This window comes from Nematolebias whitei, chromosome 24 (genome assembly GCF_014905685.2).
Source record: "Nematolebias whitei isolate Nwh7 chromosome 24, NemWhi1, whole genome shotgun sequence".
Classification (NCBI taxonomy): domain Eukaryota; kingdom Metazoa; phylum Chordata; class Actinopteri; order Cyprinodontiformes; family Rivulidae; genus Nematolebias; species Nematolebias whitei.
The window spans coordinates 1,632,767-1,654,185 of NC_056521.1; the positions used below are offsets into that span (position 1 = coordinate 1,632,767).

A 21,419-nucleotide genomic window follows, 5' to 3' on the forward strand; every position below is an offset into this window, starting at 1 on the left:
ATATTTGTCATACAACAAGTGACACGTACCTCACGTGACTCACTACACAGAGGAAACATTGATGGAAGAGATTGTTTAAATTTGGTTACAGCATTTTCTGATAAGCACCTGCTGAGATGAAATTTACTCTCAGTGACTGTGTAGTCATTTAATATAAACTGAAAGTTATTAAAAAATGATGGGACAGAACAGGATTTTGAGGAACTGTTACCAAGTCCTTTATTTGTTGGTTTGTGTTCATGTTCCCAGTTACTGGGCTCCGGCTGCAGGTTTGTATGCAGATAACACCAGCCTGTGTTTGCTCTGACAACAGACAGGAAAGTTAGCACAACTCCAACATGTCGGCCTTCTTCTCAGCTTCACTGAAACTCAGCTTGACTTTTGATGCAGATTAGACGGAACAGAGCAGGCTGATGTTTGATGAGCGGCAGGTGAGTCACGGGTGGATATTCTCCAGGAAGACTTCTTTTCAAGTCACATCAAAGTTAGACTCTGGCTCAATCTGTGTTGTGTATCGCGGTGGAATGGTCAGTTTTTGTGTTTTCAGACTGCGACGGTAGAATCTCAAACACAAAACATTAGCGAAAGCAGGAAATAAACCTCACGCTCCAACGCGGCCGCTGTTGATGAAATAAAAACACACAAGATCAATGAGAAGCAAGATGGACGTTCTGTCTCATAGACACTGGTTCCAGAAACGCACAGCTGTTGTGAAATGGCTTTTAGTGGCTTCAGTTCCAACAACGAGACAAGAACACTTGGTCAAAGCAACGTATAATCTATGATATGGCTCCCTCGCTCCCCCGACCACTCATTGCACTCTCTTCCTCTGTCTTTAAGAAACTACACCACACTGATACATTTCATTCTGGCTACAGAGCGATTTGTCGTTCAGTCCGAACGCAGGTCTACCCTTTGAGAACCATTGCTTTAGGTCCTATAGCAATAAGAGTCACACGAGGAGAAAAACGACTACAATATCTACATTCTGATTTATAAACTGTACACATGTTATAAAGATTGTCGGAATAAGAACTTCTTAGCACAAATGTGAAAAAGTAAAAACCTTTTTGTTCACCACTCGCTCTCGTGCAAAACAGATGCCTTTCCTCCCTCTCCCGTCCTCCTGCTTTGTTGCTCTCTGTCTTGTGTATTGGAGCTCCTATTTACACATCTTCCAAAATGTAAACTACTGTCATGGATCTGGTCAGCTGGACTTTCGGTGCAATCGATCATTTTTTTTCAACAAAGCGACAGGGTCCTGGAGAACCCTCGTGCCCCGCTGAGATGCACGCAACAGGATGTGTCCTGGATCTGATGTGCCTTTCCGTATTGTCTCAGGAGGATGCTGAAGATACTGGAATGATAGCAGGGTTCCTGCTTTTAGGAACCAGCAGATACCTATGTCATTGGCTATCAAAGGAGACGGCAGCAGCAGTTACGGCCATGGCAAAGCTGCCGACCAGTCGGCAGATTTGGTTTGTGCTTCAAGCACTCAAAATCAGCTGTTTTAAGAGCTAAGCCGTAAGATGGAAGCGATTTGTGAGAATCGCAGGTCACTTACAACTTCCGGGACTTGCCAGCATGTTGAAGACGACCTTGGAGGGAGCTAATAAGCACGGACCAGTGGAATGCCCACAAATCTGGCCATTTTGGATTAAAAGTACCAGCAGAACTCAAGGCAGACGAGAAATAACAGTCTGCCTGAAAAAAATCAACAACTGTGGCTTTTCTGAATCTGACTCCCTGTTTGGCCTTGAAGCAGGCCCACTTATCGCATTTCTCCTGGGATACGAGTAAACTGAGAAAGCTGTCTAATGCTATCAGAACTGTACCGACTGACACCAACATCTTAACAGGACTATCTGGAAGTGCTTCGTGGACAAATCTTACCGTCTTGTTGTCAAATGCATAAGTAATGTGTCTATGAATGTGCTTGCTGGTAGAGTGTTTTGATGTCTTACATTGTGTCCTGATAAGGACAAGGTGCGAAGAGATCTTTTTTACTATCCTCTCCTCATGGCCTCCTGCATCCCCTTTCCCTATCTAAAAAGAATAAGGGGCTGCGCTCTCAGGAGCAGCACTCTGCCCATCGTTCAGATGACTGTACGCACATAATCTCACTGTATTTCAGTACAATGATAATAAAGCTTAATTTGATTCTGGTTCTGTTTATTACAAGAAATATAGCTCAAAACAATCGAATGCCTGCATCACAGTGTATATAGCCAAAGCTAATTTGTGACACTCGTCCCTAGATGGGCCTAAACTCTGCTTGTTGTCTCTGGAGTAAATTGAGCCATTTTTAAAAAATATTATCTATGCCATACAATGTAGGAAAAGTCACAGCGCACAAACTTTCTGTTTTGATATGATTTTTGTGAGTTGAGTAGTTCAGCAAAAATTGTGACAGAACCAGAAGAACAACAAGCGAATAGTGTTAAAGCTTGTCTAAAGATTCTTCCAAAACGATTGTAGCTCTTTTTGCCAGTGATCTTTTGTTTTATGCTTTGCTCTGATTGTCCACATGCAAACAGTTGAAACAGACCAAAACATGTCACTGTATGTTCGTGTACTCACAAGAGTGTCAGCATCTAGGAAGACGCATTTGCTGTACTGAGTCAGAGTCCAGCAGTGGATTTTAGTGTAGGTGGTACCCAGCTCAGGACGTCCCAGGAAGGACAGGTGGACCTGGTCTTTACTGTCCATCATGTCCACTGAGAAGACCTCATCAAACACATTCTCCAAGGCAAGTCTAAACAAAGAAGGATTTAAGAGGATCAGTGTTTTAGCATTACCTTAAAAACGTAAATTTTAGAGCACAACAGTAAAGATCATTGGTCAACGGTTCAGTGGGATGAAGGATTGGACACATGTTGGAACATGAAGCTTCTAAATGTTCCGTAAACTTGGTTCTCTGTGTAAAGAGACTGTTCCTCTACCTATTACATATTTCATATGTATGGAGCATGACCCCTGACTGGAAACACCCTACAGGTTCACCTATACATCATCTGTGCAGGCATGTAACCAAGGGTGGTTTGATGGAAACACCTCATAGAGCTGAGGCTCGCTCCACTCACAAATCCAAGGTTTCAATTTAACCAATCATTTTCGATCATCTCAAGACTACATCTTTACTTATTATGCACCGTATTTCAGATATGTGGGGTAGATCTCTGACACCCTGTGAAGAGAAAGTGCTGCCAACAAGTCTGATGGATGAAGCAGTTCACATATGTTACTTGACCTTAGAACACGAGTTCAAGTTCAAGAATCTTTATTATCCCCAAGTGGCAATTTGTTTTACAGTCAGTAGGCACACAAAACATCGATACTAGACAAGACAATGAAAGTCTTCTCTAGTCTCAATGCCAGACTAGAAAGTCCCAATGCCAGAAAAAAAAAATCCATACTTGAAAGACAGAAGTGCTGCCAGGACAGTCCAAAAGATATTACACGTATCCAAGAAAGGCAAAAGTAGGCCTTTCAGGTATTGATTCCAATATATCTATTAGACCAGCTGCTTAGATCAGCATGTAGTTCACCAAGCTGACCAAGAAATGGTCATCGATGGAGACCCAGCATCATGATATGCCACAACACAGTGAACTGTGCCCGATAAAACCCAAGAGTCAAACGATGCACATGTATGCTGACAGCTTACATGATCAGTGGCAACCGCCTGGTGTGATGATAAAGACCTGCCAATACTACCAAGCTGAAGCAGACAGATGCTGATCAATCAACTACAGGTGCAGCTCAAAAAAATGAGAATATTGTGAAGAATATTGTGAAAAGAATATTTTGAAGAAGTTCAAATGCCGTTCTAGAATTGCGCCGCTCCAGGTGGCTGCATGTTGGAGCAGCTCTGTTACTTCCATTCTGAGATTTTGCTTTTGGAAACATTAATTCCTCTTTTTCTGGATATAAATCACATTTTCTGGATGATTGTTTCCTCTGGTATCAGATGCTGTGCAGCTGGAAGGATTTTTACTGAAACTTTTTTCGTTTTGGACATTTGTTATGATGCGTAACCATGGCAACAAGGCTGTTTTCTACAAACAACAGCAGCTGATTAACATCTCAAAAGCTCAAATAATATCTCAACTACAGCCCCAAATCTCAAGTGAGTTGAAAAGGATGTTCTGTGGATGCATCCTCATCTACCTGCCAGCTGTGCTCGAGTGCCTGACCACTGAGATCCTGGAACTAGCAGGAAACACGGCTCATGACAGCAGAAGGACAGGATCGTCCCTCAGCACCTACAGTTGGCTGTCCACAGCAACGAGGAGCTCGGCAGACTGCTGGGAGGAGTGGCCATCGCTGTGGGAGGAGTTCTGTCCAGCATTCGGGCGGTCCTACAGCCCGGGGGAACTGAGAGGCCAGCCGAGTCTGTGTGGACGGATCGGACGGCATCTGCAGCCAATTTCTTAGGATCCACTGTGGGATGGACCTTTACAAGAGATCCTTCCTGCCTACAGACATCAGCATCTATAACATCTCTTAATGAAATGAGGATAACGAGTTACAGCAACAAATAATTTCCCTCTGGGATTAATAAAATATTTTTGAAATTGAATTGAATTTGAAATATTTTTGTCCGTCATTTCAGAAACTGAAACTCATTTATTACCCAGACATTACACAAAGAGTGAAATATTTCAAGACTTTTTTTCCCTCATAGTTTTGATTATTATGGCTTACAAATAATAAAAAATAATAATAATTAGGTGTCCTGAAAAGTTACATTACACAGCCAGCTGTTGGTATCTTTGGCAGCGTTGGCCGGTGCCGAGTCCTGCTGGAAGATGAAATCAGCGTCTCTATAAGGGAGGGGAAGTTTGAGATTGTCATCATTGTATGTTTCTGAACAATGGCAAAATTATTTCTTTGCATTTAACCCATCACGTGAGATACACGCAGGTGGAGCAATGGACAGCTATGTGAGTACTCAGGGAGCAGTTAGGGATTGGGTGTCTTGCTCAGGGACACCACGACATGTGGGCATGATGGGGAGACGAACCGCACTTTCTGGTCCCAAGTCGGCTGCTCTACCTTTACACCATCTTAGCCCCCACCAGGAAGGAATAACAAAGAGCTGTAAAATATCCTGGTAGATACTGAATTGACTGGACTTCAGAAAACCCAGTGGACCAAAACCAGCAGAGGATATGGACCCAACCATACTTAACTGTGGAAATTTCACTCTGGACTTAAACAGCGTGGATTCTGGACCTCTCCACTCATCCTCCAGACTCTGGGGTCTTGATTTATAAATCTTCCATGTGAAAAGAGGACACTGGACCACTGAGAGACAGTTCAGTTCTTTGTCTCCTCAGCAGACAAGATGCTTCTGATGTTGTCGCTGGTTCAGGAGTGGCCGGACTTGAGGAATGAGACATTTGTGGCTTATGTCCAGGGGTTCATCCATTGATCAGGCTGAGACACCAGGATTTTACAATGTTGAACCTCTTCACAATGTTTTAACTCTCTAAGACACTGAGTTTTGGTTTTTCATTATTTGTCATTCATAATCATCAAATTCACAATAAATAAAAGCTTGCGATATTCGCTCTGAGTGTAACAAATTTATTTAATATATATAAAGTTTCTTTGTTTCATTTTCTGAAATAACTGACAAAACAAAACTGAACTTTTGCATGATATTCTCGTTTTGTGAAATGCACCTGGCCAACGTGCAGCAGGTGTATCCTAGTAAAGGATTTCAAACAGATCCCTAAGTAGGAATACTGAAAACTGGAAGAGGACAACGTCCCACAGCAGTCTCCATACACTGAAAGAAGTTAGGATCTCGTATTCGCCTGGGAAATTATACAGCCAGCAGGGGCCAAATCTGAAGGGAAGAACTGCCCAGTGAGAGAGACTCTATTCAAGTCACAAAGAGGGAAGAGCATCCAGCTCTGTGAGGGCCAATTCATAGGGCATCGTGAAGCAGACACCCTTTGTCCAAAAGGTAACAGCAGACATCTTTGCACTCAGCTGTGGCTGTAAAAAGGAGATTTATGTCAGGTGGTAGAGGTCCTCATTGGGATCCCTGAACTTCAGAACAGGATAGAGTCCTCTACTGAGAAGAACCTGCACATTTGGTGGGTCCTGCCCAATTGAAACGTGCCTTATAATATTGATGCCCTACAGGAAAACAGCACACTCTAAGCATCGGCTGTTCAATTCAATTCAATTCAGTTTATTCACGTAGCACCAAGACACAACAGAAGTCATCTCAGGGCATTGAAAAGAAACATCCATATGTATAAAAATAAGTTAACATTATTTATCTGAGGAGCAGACTGCTTTGAATTCAACTCCATTGCAGAACTCTCATCTTGAGCAAGCATGAAGGTGACAGGGGGAAGGAAAAACTCCCTCGTGAGGAAGAAACCTTTAGCAGAACCAGGCTCAGGACAAGAGGACCATCTGCTTCGACCGGCTGGGTTTGGTAGGAACAGATACACAATGGCAGTTAAAATAGAAATAATATCAAATGAAAAATGTTCGATTTTAACCATTCATTTAAGGAAATGAGGTCAGTTTGTCCTCTAGTAGTCTAAGTCTATAGCAGAATAACAAGCCAACCCTAACTACATGATTTTTCAAAAAGGGGGATGTGATGATTGGATGTATTCTGCTTGTCCAGTAGGTGTCACTCACGAGTATACATGAATGTATAAATGTGAAAACAATAGAGTAAGAGTTTGATGAGATACTTAAGACACCTGTGACCTGAGTGAGCAGACCTGTGAGCAGAGATTTAATAAAAGTACCTGAGCAGTAATAGGGGACTGGTTCTTATCAAACACAAATATAACATGGTGTCAGGAGTAAACTGAGAAGCTGATCATGGATCTAAAACCACCTGAGAGCTTGAGGCTGACTGGAAACGTGGATGAAAACTGGCGTGCCTTCAAACAACGTTTTCAACTATATGTTGCTGCAATGGGCCTGGAGACAAAGCCGGAGCCAAGAAAGGTAGCCATGTTGCTGACCATAGCAGGACCACAAGCTTTGGAGGTCTACAACACATTTGTGTTTGATAATTCAGAAGACAGTGAGAAGTTGGATGTTGTGCTCAATAAGTTTGATGCTCACTGTTCACCCAAGAAGAATGAATGTTATGAGAGATATGTTTTTCGCTCTCGGATGCAGAACCAGCATGAACCCTTCGATAACTTTCTGACAGACTTGAAAGTGAAAGCCCAGTCATGCAACTTTGGCCTGCTGAAGGACTCGATGATCAGAGATCAAATCGTCTTTGGTGTAAGTGATGGGAAACTCAGAGAGAGGCTGCTGAGAGAAGTGGAACTGACTCTGGAAACTGCTATAAAGATGTGTCGGGCAAGTGAACTGTCTCTAAAGCAAGTGAGAACATTTTCGGAACTGTCAACAGGAACTACTTCGCAGTTCAGTGACGGAGCAACGACAGTAGGAGTGGTGTCCTGCCAGAGAAAACGGCATGCACAGAATGCACAAAGGCAGCTGCAGAGGATGGTGTCATCAACTGTAAGCGGTGTGGGTTACGACATAAACTGCGACAATGTCCTGCCTACGGTAAGCAGTGTTTAAATTGCTGTGGAAAGAACCACTTTGCAAAGCAGTGCTTTAATAAGAGGAAAGAAGAAAAGAAGCATTGTGTCAAGTTCAGCATCTGACCTGCTCGTTGAGAGGTGTGAAGGGAAACGCCGAAGTTTATGTATTTCTCCCGTTTGGTTACAGCAGGCAATGAGCAGTTTAGAAGTCACCTGACAGACGACGGGCTGAGGGAGCGGCGGTGGTGTAGCCGCTGTGAGGACGATCTGCTTCGGCCAACTAGCTGTGGAGCTAGCCGTGAAGCTAGCACCACCGAGCTGAGGGAGCGGCGGTGGTGTGGCTGCTGTGGGGACGTTCTGCTGCGGTTGGGCCTGCTCTGCATGGGCGTTTGTTCTGGGCTGCTGTCGTCAGGTCTGTGTGCCTGTTGGGAGACGGTCTTCGGTGGAGAACTCAGCGGACAGCGGGGGCTGTGAGTGGCCGCTAGTTGCCATCGACGGCGGGGGCGACTATGGATCAGGCCTCAGACGTTGCCTGGTTAACTGACTGCTATTGTCAACGGGATTGTGAGTACTATGAACAATGTCGAGTAAATCGAAGAAAGGAAAGAAGGAAGCTTTGGAGGAACTAAGTTTAGAAAATATGGAGGACATAAAAAAGTCATTGAACTTGATGGGAATGGAACTAGCCAAACTTTCTTCAAAACAAGAACAATTAATTGGGTTACTTGAAGAAGTAAAACAGCTAAAAATTCAAATATGTGAAAAAGACAAAAAAATTATTGAACTTGAAAACAAAGTTGATGACTTGGAAAGAAATGCAAGACTGGAGAACTTGGTGATATCTGGCTTGGAAATAAAACCTAGGTCATTTGCCAAAGTTGTTAGTGGCACTGTAACAACGGAGGATGCATCAAATGAAGATCTACAGACATTGGAAGAGCAAGTAGTCTCATTTTTGCAGGAAAAAGACATTAATATTGATCATGAAGATGTTTCAATTTGTTACACTCTGCCTAACAAAACAGACAAAAATAAACCAGCAATAGTTGTTAGATTCGTTAGTAGAAAATCAAGAAATGGTGTGATAATGCAAGCAAGAAATCTAAAAGGAACAAAGGTCTACATAAACGAACATCTAACAAAAAAGAATAGCAGTATTGCACGGGAAGCAAGGTTGTTAAAAAAAAACAAAAAAATTACAGCAACATGGACACGGAATGGAAATGTTTGGATAAAAGTAAAAGAAGGACAACAGGCTAAAATAATCAAAGAACTGAAGGAATTGGAAAAATATGGATAAACTAGAGATGAGATGGTAATAAATATTAGTCTAGTGAAAGAATATCTCTATCAATGATAGAGAATGAAGATTCAGAACCGTAAATATACAGTGTTGATGATGAGATTGATGCAGGTTTTTTTCCAATTACCAAGGATTGTGAATACTACAATGAAAAACAGTTTAATGATTTAAGTTGAACAAAGTCTGGTCTATCAATAATCCATTTCAATAGTAGGAGTTTGAATGCAAATATTTCTATGATAACTGACTACTTAAGACAATTAAATAGGACTTTTACAATATTAGCATTTTCAGAAACATGGTTAAATGATGAAAATATAAATAATGCCCATATTGATGGGTATGAATTATATAATATGAATAGAATTAACAGGAAAGGTGGTGGTGTGGCTCTATTTGTAAATAATTCGGTAAAATGTAAATTAATTGATGAAATGTCAATTATTGATGATAACATAATTGAAATGGTAACAATAGAAATAAATAATAAAAATGATAAAAACATTATAATTAGTTGTGTATATCGACCACCTGATTCAAATATAGAATTGTTTACAGATAGAATCATAGAACTACTAGAAAAGAATTGCAATAAAACAATATTTTTATGTGGTGATTTTAATATCGATTTGGGGAATAATAGAGATTCTAATAATATCAGTACATTTATAGACTCCATGCATACTTTAAATCTTTACCCATTGATATCAAGACCAACAAGAATCACAACTCACAGTGCAACAATAATTGATAATATAGTTACAAATACAATAAATGGGGATGTGACTAGTGGTATTTTGACGACAGATCTCAGTGATCACTTACCGGTTTTTACAATATATAATAAGTATCATAATATTATGAAAATAACTGCTAGTATGAAAAGAAAAATAAATACATCAAAAAAAGCTTTAGACAAATTAAAAGATGATCTTGTTGAACAAAATTGGGAAAGTGTGTATGTTAAAGATGTAAACAAATCATACGATATGTTTATGGATATTTTGGAAACTTTATATGAAAAGAATTGTGTACAAAAAAACTATACCAAAAAGAATATTGTAGACCAACAATGGATGACTAAAGGATTGAGAAACGCATGTAAAAAGAAGAATTATTTGTACTCATGTTTTTTGAAATGTAAAACACAAGAGGCAGAAGATAGATATAAGAGGTACAAAAATAAATTAGTAGGGATTATAAGAAAACATAAGAAAGAATATTATAGTGATTTATTGAATAAAAGTGGTGGAAATATGAGGGCCACATGGAGAGTAGTGAATAGTGTTTTAAAAAAACATGTAGCAAAAACTGGTACCTCACAGAATTTTGTAATAAACAATGATGAAATCAATGATAAAAATGAAATTGTTAATAAATTTAATCAGTATTTTGTGAAGATTGGAACAAACCTTGCAGCTGAAATACCTAAAGTTGACAAAAATGTTAACTATTTAATTGAGGATTGTTTAAACAGTATGTTCCTTAATGGGACAAATAATGAAGAAATAATAAACATAGTTAATAAATTTGCAGATAAAAAATCCAAAGATTATATAGATATGGATATGACGTTTGTAAAGGACATAATAGGCCATGTAATTGAGCCATTTACATGCATATGTAATTTGTCCTTTACAACAGGAGTATTTCCAGATCAAATGAAAGTGGCGAAGGTGGTTCCTCTTTTCAAAAGTGGTGATAAATGTTTATTCAATAATTACAGACCGATATCCTTGTTACCACAGTTTTCAAAAATATTGGAAAAACTATTTGTTAGTAGATTGGACAAATTTGTTGAAAAACATAATATTCTAACTGACAGTCAATATGGGTTCAGAGCAAATAATTCAACATCTATGGCTCTTATGGAATGAATTGAAAAAGTATCAACAGCTGTTGATCAAAAACAATACTGTGTTAATGTTTTTGTGGATTTAAAGAAAGCATTTGATACTGTTGACCACTCTATACTCCTTGACAAGTTACATAGGTATGGTATTAGAGGAGTAGCGCTGCAGTGGGTATCTAGTTATTTGAGGGAAAGGACACAGTTTGTTCAGATGGATGATGTGAAATCTGATCACAGCACTATAACATGCGGAGTTCCTCAGGGATCGGTGTTGGGACCAAAATTGTTTATTTTGTATGTTAATGATTTGGTTAAGGTGTCTGGTCTCCTTAAATGTATTTTATTTGCTGATGATACCACATTTTTTAGTTTTGGTAAGAGTATTGAACAAACAGTGGAATTAATGATGACTGAACTTGATAAAGTTCAGTTTTGGTTTAAACTTAATAAATTAACATTAAATTTAGATAAAACCAATTATATGATTTTTAGTAATAAAAATAAATCTATTGATGTCTCATTTAAAATTGATGGCTCCGAAATTCATAGAGTCCATGAGGTGAAATTCTTGGGTGTCATAATTGATGACAAACTGTCCTGGAAACGACATATAAGTTCTGTTAAAATGAAATTATCTAAATCTATTGCAATATTTTATAGAGTTAGGGATCTATTGAATGAAAAGGCACTTTATTTGTTATATAATACAATTATTGTTCCACATTTGATTTATTGTATTAGTATTTGGGGAAAGGCATGTAAATCAATTACAAAGCCTATTTTTGTTTTGCAGAAAAGAGTTTTAAGAATTATTACTAGAAAACATTATCGGCATCCATCAAGTATATTATTTTATAATACCAAATTGCTGAAATTCTATGATTTGGTGGATTATAATATATTGTCAGTGATGTATAGAGCGCACAATAATGTTTTGCCTTCGAATATCCAGGTGTATATTGTTAAACGATTGAGTTGTTATAATCTTAAGGGAACAGACATGTTTGTGAAGCCCAAGTATAGAACTACTTTAAAAGGAAGGTCTACCATGATTCAAGGAGTTGGGTTATGGAATGAATTAGGAACTGATGTTAAAGAAGCTAAATCAATGCCTATATTCAAAAGAATGGTCAAGGATAAATTGTTGAAACAATATATTTGAAATGAGTTCAAACAGTAATTCATTGCGATTAAGGAAGTTAATGTGTTGTTTATCTCTTTTTTGTATTCAAAGGAAGTTGTTTGTTTAAATTGTTTATCATAAAATAAGGGGCAGATATAAGATTTTGTTTCTTCATCTGCCACCTTTCATTTTATAATTTTATTTCTTTTGTTGTCTGTATGTTAATTGTTTTGTGGTTTTTTTATTATTATAAAATGAATAAAATAAATAAATAAATAAATAAATAAATAAATAAAGAGGAATCGTGTAAACTTAGTGGAGGAAACCGACCTAAGTGACACATTCTTTATTGACATAGTGAACTGTGAAAATGAGTCAGAAGTACAAAATGTTGCCAGAAAAGATAAATGGATAACTCCTTTGCTGATAAATGGAACTGCAATCAGGATCAGATTGGACACAGGCGCTAAGGCAAATCTCATAAGCATGTCTGACATAAAAGCAATGCAGAAAAAAACTCACATAAAAGAAGCAAAGTTGGGCCTAAAAGACTATAATGGACAACCTATTGAGTGCATTGGCACATGTCAGCTGAGTGTGACAGTTAAAGGGACAAAACATCTTGTGTTCTTCTCAGTTGTAAATGAGAATCTTGAGTCACTTTTAGGTGATAAATCCTGTGAAGAACTTGGACTGGTGAAAAGAGTCTATCACATAAGTACTGAACTGAATGAATCTTATGACTCTGTTGATGCAGTGCTTCAAGATTATGATGATGTCTTTAAAGGATTAGGTGCTTTACCCTGCACGTACAAGATTCAGCTGAGTGAGGGGGCTCAGCCTGTTGTGCACGCTGCATGTCGCATTCCAGCACCACTGCGAGAGGGGTTGAAAAAAGAGTTGGACAGAATGACCATGTTGGGAGTCATTCGAAAGGTGGAAGAGCCCACAGATTGGGTTAATTCCATAGTGATCACAAAGAATAATAATGGAGAGTTAAGGATATGTATGGATCCAAAAGACCTAAATGAGAACATCATGAGAGAACATTATCAGATTCCCACTCGTGAAGAAATAATAAGTGAAATGGCTGGAGCAAGTTATTTCACCAAGTTGGATGCATCACAAGGGCTTTGGCAAGTAAAGCTGGATGAAAACAGCACTAAGTATTGTACTTTCAATACACCTTTTGGAAGATATTGTTTTCTAAGACTTCCTTTTGGAATAAAATCAGCACCTGAAATATTCCATAGAGCGATGGAACGAACCATCGAAGGCTTGGAAGGAACAAGAGTCTACATCGATGACATCATCATCTGGGGATCAACAGCTCAAGATCACAATAACAGACTGAGGAGTGTCATGGAGCGCATACAGAAGAATGGACTGAAACTCAACAGGAGCAAATGTGAGTTTGGAGTTAAAGAAATCATGTTTCTTGGAGATAAATTGTCGGCACAAGGTGTTCAACCAGACGGGGATAAAATAAATGCAATATTGAAGATGCCACAGCCCACGGACAAAACAGGTGTCCTACGTATTATGGGTGTGATCAATTTTATAGGCAAATTTATTCCCAATCTGAGTGCAAAGATGACTAACATCCGCAAACTCTTATACAACGACAGCCAGTTCAAGTGGACAGAAGTTCATGAACAAGAGTGGAAGGAGCTAAAAAAACATTTGACCACTGAGCCAGTGCTAACCTTCTATGACCCTAAGAAAAAAATGAAACTGTCCACTGATGCTTCAAAAGATGGACTAGGAGCAGTTCTTCTTCAAGCTGAGGATGAACAATGGAAACCAGTGGCTTATGCATCCAGAGCCATGACAAAAGCTGAATGCAGATATGCCCAGATAGAAAAAGAATGCTTGGGGCTAGCTTATGAACTAGAACGTTTTCATAGCTATGTGTATGGACTTTCATCTTTTATTGTAGAAACAGATCACCGACCTTTAGTTGCCATCATCAAAAAGAATCTGAATGAAATGTCACCGAGGATTCAGAGACTGATGATGAAGATGCAGAGGTATGACTTCACACTGATCTACACTCCAGGAAAACACCTGATTCTTGCTGATGCTCTTTCCAGAGCACCCACAGACAATGGTGTGAGTTCAACTGAGGAGGATGTTCAGTGTCATGTGAACATGGTGTCTACTGTGTTGCCTGTGTCAGATGAAAAGCTGAGACAGATAGTAGAGGCAACAGCTAAGGATGCAGAGTTACAGCTGGTCATACAAAACTTGGATGAAGGATGGCCAGTAGGTTCATGTTCACAGTTTTTCAATGTTAGAGCTGACCTAAGTGTTGTGGATGGACTGTTACTGAAAAACAACAGAATTGTGATTCCACAAGTGTTAAGACAGGACATTCTGCAACGGATTCATGAGGGTCATCTAGGCATTGAAAAATGTAAAAGGAGAGCTAGAGAATCAGTATTCTGGCCAGGACTTAACAAGGATATTGAGATGCTAATAAGCAAATGTGAAACATGTCAGAAATTTAGAAACAAACAAAGCAAAGAACCTATGATGATTGCTGACATTCCAACATCACCATGGCTGAAAGTGGGAATGGATTTGTTTAATCTCAACGGCAAAGACTATCTAGTGATCATTGATTACTATTCAAACTATCCAGAGATGGCTCTGTTAGCAAATATGTCATCAAATTGTGTGATAACACATGCTAAATCAATCTTTGCTAGACATGGTATTCCACATAGTGTTGTGAGTGACAATGGACCATGCTTTAACAGCAGAGAATGGCAAAAGTTTTCAGAACAGTATAATTTTCAGCATGTAACATCAAGTCCACATTATGCACAATCAAATGGTCAAGCGGAGAAAGGAGTTCATATTCTCAAACAACTTTTGAAGAAAGCTGCAGATAGTAACTCTGACCCATATTTGGCTTTATTAAGCTACAGATCATCACCACTGCAATGTGGATTCTCACCTGCTGAACTCTTGATGAACAGAAAGATTCGCACAACTCTGCCAAGTTATTGGAGTAATGTACAAGGTGAAAAGAAACCATCAAAGTTGGAGTACAAGTTACAACAGCAGAAAGTGAAGCAAAAGTCATATTATGACAGATCAGCTAAGATTCTATCCCCACTGTCATACAAGGACCCAGTCAGGATTCAGGATGCGGAGGGATGGAATACTAAAGCAACTGTTCTGCAGGAAGTAGCTCCAGGTTCATTTGAGGTAAAAACTGAAGATGGACAAGTTCTGAGACGTAATCGACGCAGTTTGTTGAAAACTCCATCAGAGACTGTTGGTGAGTCGAAGGAAGGTTGTAAGGACTCTCAAAGTATTCCTGCAACTGAAACAGACACCACCAGAGACAATCCACCGGTGCTAAGAAGATCTACCAGAGTTGTGAAAAAAACCTGACAGACTGACTTATAAGTGTATAAGAGAAAAATGTATTAAATGTATGTCAACTATTTTGTAAAAGTTAAGGTACCTTTATTGTAGCTATACTGTATTATGCTCTATTTGCTGCAGGTGATGTAAGTAATTTTGACAGGCTTATTTTTGTAACGTTCTTACTTTAAAGAAAGGGGGATGTGATGATTGGATGTATTCTGCTTGTCCAGTAGGTGTCAGTCACGAGTATACATGAATGTATAAATGTGAAAACAATAGAGTAAGAGTTTGATGAGATACTTAAGACACCTGTGACCTGTGTGAGCAGACCTGTGAGCAGAGATTTAATAAAAGTACCTGAGCAGTAATAGGGGACTGGTTCTTATCAAACACAAATATAACAGGAAAGTCTTAAAACTGAACAATGTGTCAGCCTCACGGACAGAAACTGGAAGTTGGTTCCACAAGAGAGGAGCCTGAGAACTGGAAATCTTCCTCCCATTCTACCTTTAGAAACTCTAGGAACCACGAGTAAACCTGCAGTCTGAGAGCGAAGTGCTCTGCTAGGAAAATATGGAACAACAAGATCTCAAATATAAGATGGAGCTAGGTTGTTGAGAGCTTTGTAGGTTAGAAGTAAGATTTTGAATTCAATTCAAAACTGAATTTGCCTATGAGGAAAGTGACACGTGGACCTTCTGACCCTAATATCAATCAGGCAGCCCTTTGACAGACGATCAGAGACTGGCAACGTCTGCCAAACTGTCAGGAAGAATGTGGAGGGAGGGGTAGGGTAGGGTTGTTTGGTAGGTACAATTCTAGAATCTATTCAATTCATTTCTGTTTATTTATATAGTGCCAAGTTACAACAGAAGTCATATCAGGGCTGGAACTACAGGCTACCAAAACTGGTCCTCTTCCCTATACTTAATGGCAGCGGTTTGTCTATGAATAATCCTTACCTAGGGCTGGGGCTACTGCATCTAGTTTCTAATATGGTTACTATGGCAGTCCTCATGGAAAAACATTTGGGGTCGATTGAGGTAAAGCAAAGAAAGCCTTGCAGTCCTCTAGCCCCTCTCATCTGGGGCCATGAAACATGATACCTGCTGCATGGTAGAAATGCTCATGTGCATGCTGCTTGAAGAAGACTACACACAGCTAAGGGCTCCACACAAGCACTTAAAAACAATCACTATCTTTCTTGCTGAAGAAGAGACTGTATGGACACTGGCACTTTGAAGCCTAAAAGGTTTCTGGTAGTTTTGCCTATGGCCTCTGCATGAGTAGGTCTCGTTACATTACACGGATCCTCAAAACTTCCCTGCAGTGGAAATAGCAGGCACATAAAAAAGTCTTTGTTGCCAGGAGGTATGCACAGCTAGTAAGCAAGCCAAGAAATGAGCTGACTCTTTCCATTTCAGGAGAACCCACCAGAATGAGGGATTACGTGACATCTTGCTCCACTCAAGGGAAAGCTGCATGACTCTGAGGTCAAAAATCAGGCAATCGTACTCAGAAGAGAACTATATATTTACATATTCAGCCTCTTTCTCTTCTCCTTCCGCTTCAGGATAGTGTGAGGGACGAGTTAAAAAGAAAAGAGTTCAGTACAAAAACAACTGGACTTTATTTGTCCAGTTGTTTTTGTACTGAACTCTTTTTGAATTTATCATGTCCTGGATGACTGAGAATCTTCACCAGCATGTGAGGGACCAAGCTAAAACAGTGCAAAACTTCAGTGAAGCATTACATGTTTCCTTGGTAGCAGCCTGATAAGAACAGCCGATTGGATGAGGGTAACCCCTGTAGGACTGCCAGACGATGGTCCAGACACAGAACACAGTCATCCTCTCTTGTAAAGGAGTCCTCTTGGCTCAATAAGACTAACCTGTATAAATAAAGGTTGAATGAATCCTGGTTGTATTTTGAAGAACTCACAATGATGTGCCGTAGAGGTTGTCCCCATGGTTACCAACAGGGTCCTAGCTGAAGCTGTGATCAGGAGGGGTTTCTAAGGACCCAAGACCAGTTCAGCTGGCTGCTCTACAGAAGTGTTCAAGTTTGTCTGCTCATCAGTGGGATAGGTAGAGATAGGTGGAACCTGCATCAGCAGGTGAAAGTGTGAAGAGGTCCACAGACAGATGCTCAGTATTACACGCAGGTAAGTGGATTTATTGATGTACTTCTAACACAACTTTCCCCCACATATGAAATATGTAACGGGTGGAAAGATATTCTGGAGAGGACCGAGAACAACAGATCTGGAACCAAGAAGCCCCTCACCTTGACTGCTCAGACACATTCGGTGTGATCATGACGACAATGTGGCGAGTCGTCCCGTGGCGCCGCAGACTTCGGGCCACCACAACGGCTCCCTGGCAGTAGGAGTCTGTGGTGGCCAGAGTCACGAAGGCCTCGCCAGCTGCAGAAAGGAGACATGAACAGATCAAATGGTTTCAGCTCGCGGTTGATAGATTATTTGTTTATAACAGTGGTGCCATATCTTGGCCCTCAAGGGCCACTATCCTGCATCTTTAGGTGTTTCTCTGCTTTGGCAACCCTGATTAAAAGACTTCTGCAGAACTTAAAGACCGGCTGAAGAGCAGGGAAACAACTAAAACTTGCAGGGCAGTGGCCCTGGAGGGCCAGAAGTGGGCACCACTAGTATGGCTCTTACTGCTTTTCTCAATATTGACTAACTTCGTATTTTACAAGATAAGCAGACTGTTGTTGTGTCTGCTGATCCCATCTTCAGGGGATGTCACCGTGAGAAAATTATTGGAGTTTTGTTTTACGCCGCATGCCCTTCTTGACTCAACGTCAGGATTCGACGGCAGCACTGAGCTCAGAGCTCCCACAGCCCCGAGGCGAGCAGATGATTGGAGCACGAAAAGATGTTTCTGGTGTTCCATCAAGTGTCTTCATGGACCACCAGAATGGATCTCTAACTGCCGCGGTGGGGAATGAGAATGGTTTCTTGATGTGACGTCATCAGCCTGAATCAAAACGAGAACTGATCTCTGATGAAATACGCCTTTTGTTTGGTTTGAAATAATTTACGTTTGTCACCTGAAAATGATTTTTTAACCAAACGTATTAACTTGTTATCTTGAGAAATCTTATCTCAAGATGATGAACCCTGTCAAAGAACATATGGTTAGCAGCTTGTTCTTTTGAGGAAACCACTGTCATTATGTGAACATAGAGACAAAGAAGTTTTTTATGGAACACCAAAATTAAATAAATAAATAAAACATTATGAAATAAGCATCTAAGCTAATTATTACGAGAGAAAATATCTTTAAAAAATATGCTTATTAATATAATTCTTGCCTTATTTATTTCATCATGACACTTTTCAGCAGAATGACTTTGTCAAACATCGTCAGTGGATTGGAGCTGCATACCCATTGGCTGATCCCTCACATCGATCCGTTCTCCTGAATACTGAAAACATTCTATGTGTCGTACGTGAATGCTTCAGTTCAGTGCCCTGAGACATGTTTGCTGTGAACTGGTGCTATAGAAATAAACTGAACTGAACTGAATTGAATACCTGCTCACAGCACAGGTACAGCTAGCCACAGCAGCTAGCAATGACTTGCTAGGTTAAGGTGCAAGGGGTCTGGGGGTCCTCCCTAGAAAACTTTCAATAAAGTACATGTGATTTCCTGCATTTTGGTATATTTTGACGGGTTGTCAAACATCTACGTGATTTTATATAAAAAATATATACATATACTGTATATATATATTTTTTTTCTTTCGGCTGCTCCCTGCGTTAGTGGTTGTCGCAGCGAACTAAGTCGCACGAAGACTTGACAGTTACTTTTACTCTGAATGTCCTTCCTGACGCAACCACAGACCACCGAGCTACCACAGCCTCTGTGTGGAGCAGAGAGCTGCTGTGTAGGACACCTGGAGGAGCAGATGGTGGGGGTTAAGGGCCTTGCTCAAGGACCCAGAGTGGGACGAATGAGGGTGGGGGCAGGTGTGGGTGCTTCACCTACCCCCACCCACATTTTTGATGTTGTCGGTAGCGGGGCTTGAACGGGCGATCTTCCGATCACAGGCCCACCTTCTCTAACCTCTGTGCCACCACTTCCCTCGTGTATATATATATATTTTTTTTTTTTTGCGGACCCTCAATGGCTCATGGACCCCCGGTGGTTCGGGGATCCCAGTTTGAGAACCACTGCCATATGGAATATGCACAACAGGAACTGTCCAGATGTTGGCCAACCATGTCTTGAAATCGTGGGAGCAGCACTCAAGACTTCAGTGCTGTCTGCCAGAACCATTGGGGTTACTGCTAATATGTTTTCTTTGTGAGAAGATTAGCGGAAGAAAGGCTAAGGTAATTTTAATCCGTAATTCAACACCTGTGGGATTTTGTGTATGGCCTTATTAAGATGATCCCAATGTTAGCACAGTAATTTATCACATGAAATTGTATTGTTGCTCTTTCCTTGACCTTTTCTACACACTTGACCCAGCTGGGGATTCAGGAACTACTCAACACCAGTGAAGAAATGGACTTGACTTGCACAGATGGTTCTTGGGTCACATCCAACATCATGTTCAGTCTTTCAAGGCAGCATGGAATCAGCACGAACTAAGATCGGCACACAGCAATCCCCCCTGCAGCTCTGGCTGTTGCACAGGAAGGAAGGACAAGATTTATCACAGGTCTGAGTATTTGGTACATATTGGTTCCTGTACGTAACATTCTACTTTGTAGACAAAATGTACTTTGTCTTTATTAGTTGGCCTAACAAAATGTTTCAGCTTGCAGAAAAAATGTCTACAAAGCCCTTCTACCTTTTTATTCCATCTTATGGGAAATATTTACCAGTACTGTTATGTTAGAACACTGCAGAGAAGGGAACAGACAGGTTAATGCCATTGAGGCTCCAGGACTCATTTACAAGAGAGACCTGGACTGCTGTACACAGTACTGACTTCAAACCGCTTCAACAAGATCATCCTTAGCAAATACAACTGAACTATTAAAAAGACTGAATTGATGCAGCAGTTACTTCTGTGATGCAAATTTACTGATTAACTGTACAGTACATGACAAACCCCAAATAGATTTGAGCAAATGCATACAGTCCAGTTGTGCAACATCTTTTTTTTTGGTCATTTTCATTTACTCTTTATTTATACAGGTAGTCTCATTGAGTCACGAGAACTCATTTACAAGAGAGACCTGTTTTTTGGGAGCAAATGGTGGGGGTTAAGGGCCTTGTTCAGGGGCCCAGAGTGGGGCCCTTAAGGGTAAATGGTAAATGGACTGTACTTATATAGCGCCTTTCTATCTTATTTCAAGATACTCAAAGCTCTTTACAACAATCTGTGCCTCATTTACCCATTCATACAGCTCTATACTAGATCTCTACAAATCTAACTGAACAAATCATTCTACAGAGACTAATCAGAGCTTTATCACATTCATACACTGATGGGACACACATCAGAGGCATTGAGGGGTTCAGTGTCTTGCCCAGGGACACTTCAGCATGTGACTGCTGGTGGACGACATTGGAGGACGACTGCTCTGACCACTCAGCCAGAGCCGCCCTTGGAGGCAGGTGTGGGTATTTCACCTTTTCCACCCACATTTTGATGCTGACGGTACCAGGAGTTGAACCTGCGACTTTCCGATCACAGGCCCATCTCCCTAGTCTCTGCGCCACCATTTCCCCAATTACCTGGATGATGTCATCAGTAATGTACTGAATGAACTGAATGGATGGAACCTGATTTAAAACTGAGTTTTTGAGGGATTTATGACAAAAGACCTAGAGCTTTAATTTAGCTTGCCAGGTTGCGATGAAAAATAAGACTTGTGTATCCGTTTTTGATACTACTGTTGCTAAGTCAATAAAACGAACCTCAAACAGTTGCTCTGCTGTAATTCTGTAATTATAACGTCAGGTGAGATATTAGAACTATAATAGAACGGACATGGAAAAATAAATCATGCAAAACACTGCTGTGCTTCAAGAAAAACGTTTAATTTCACGCAGTGGTACTGAATCCATTAAAACTTGGAATACATCCTAAACCAGAGCAGAACCTGTCAGACGAGTTGAGATACTTGAAAATCCTTTAAATGGCTCAAGATTTATTGTAGTGCATACGTCAAAGTAGGTAGAGGGACGTCTTTCCACCTGCTTTGTGGACTTGGAAAGACGTTTTTCAACC

General features: G+C 40.2%; 1 protein-coding gene across 1 annotated transcript in view; it reads right to left on the reverse strand.

Moving 5' to 3' along the window:
- Window positions 1–21,419, reverse strand: part of LOC119429183 (glycogenin-1) — an 87,927-nt gene that overhangs the window by 34,554 nt on the left and 31,954 nt on the right. The window contains exons 6-7 of the mRNA XM_037696862.1: window positions 17,493–17,639; window positions 2,581–2,755 (exon numbers count right to left, since the gene is read on the reverse strand). Of these exons, the coding sequence (XP_037552790.1) occupies window positions 2,581–2,755; window positions 17,493–17,639 (322 nt within the window). The remainder of the gene's footprint in view (window positions 1–2,580; window positions 2,756–17,492; window positions 17,640–21,419) is intronic.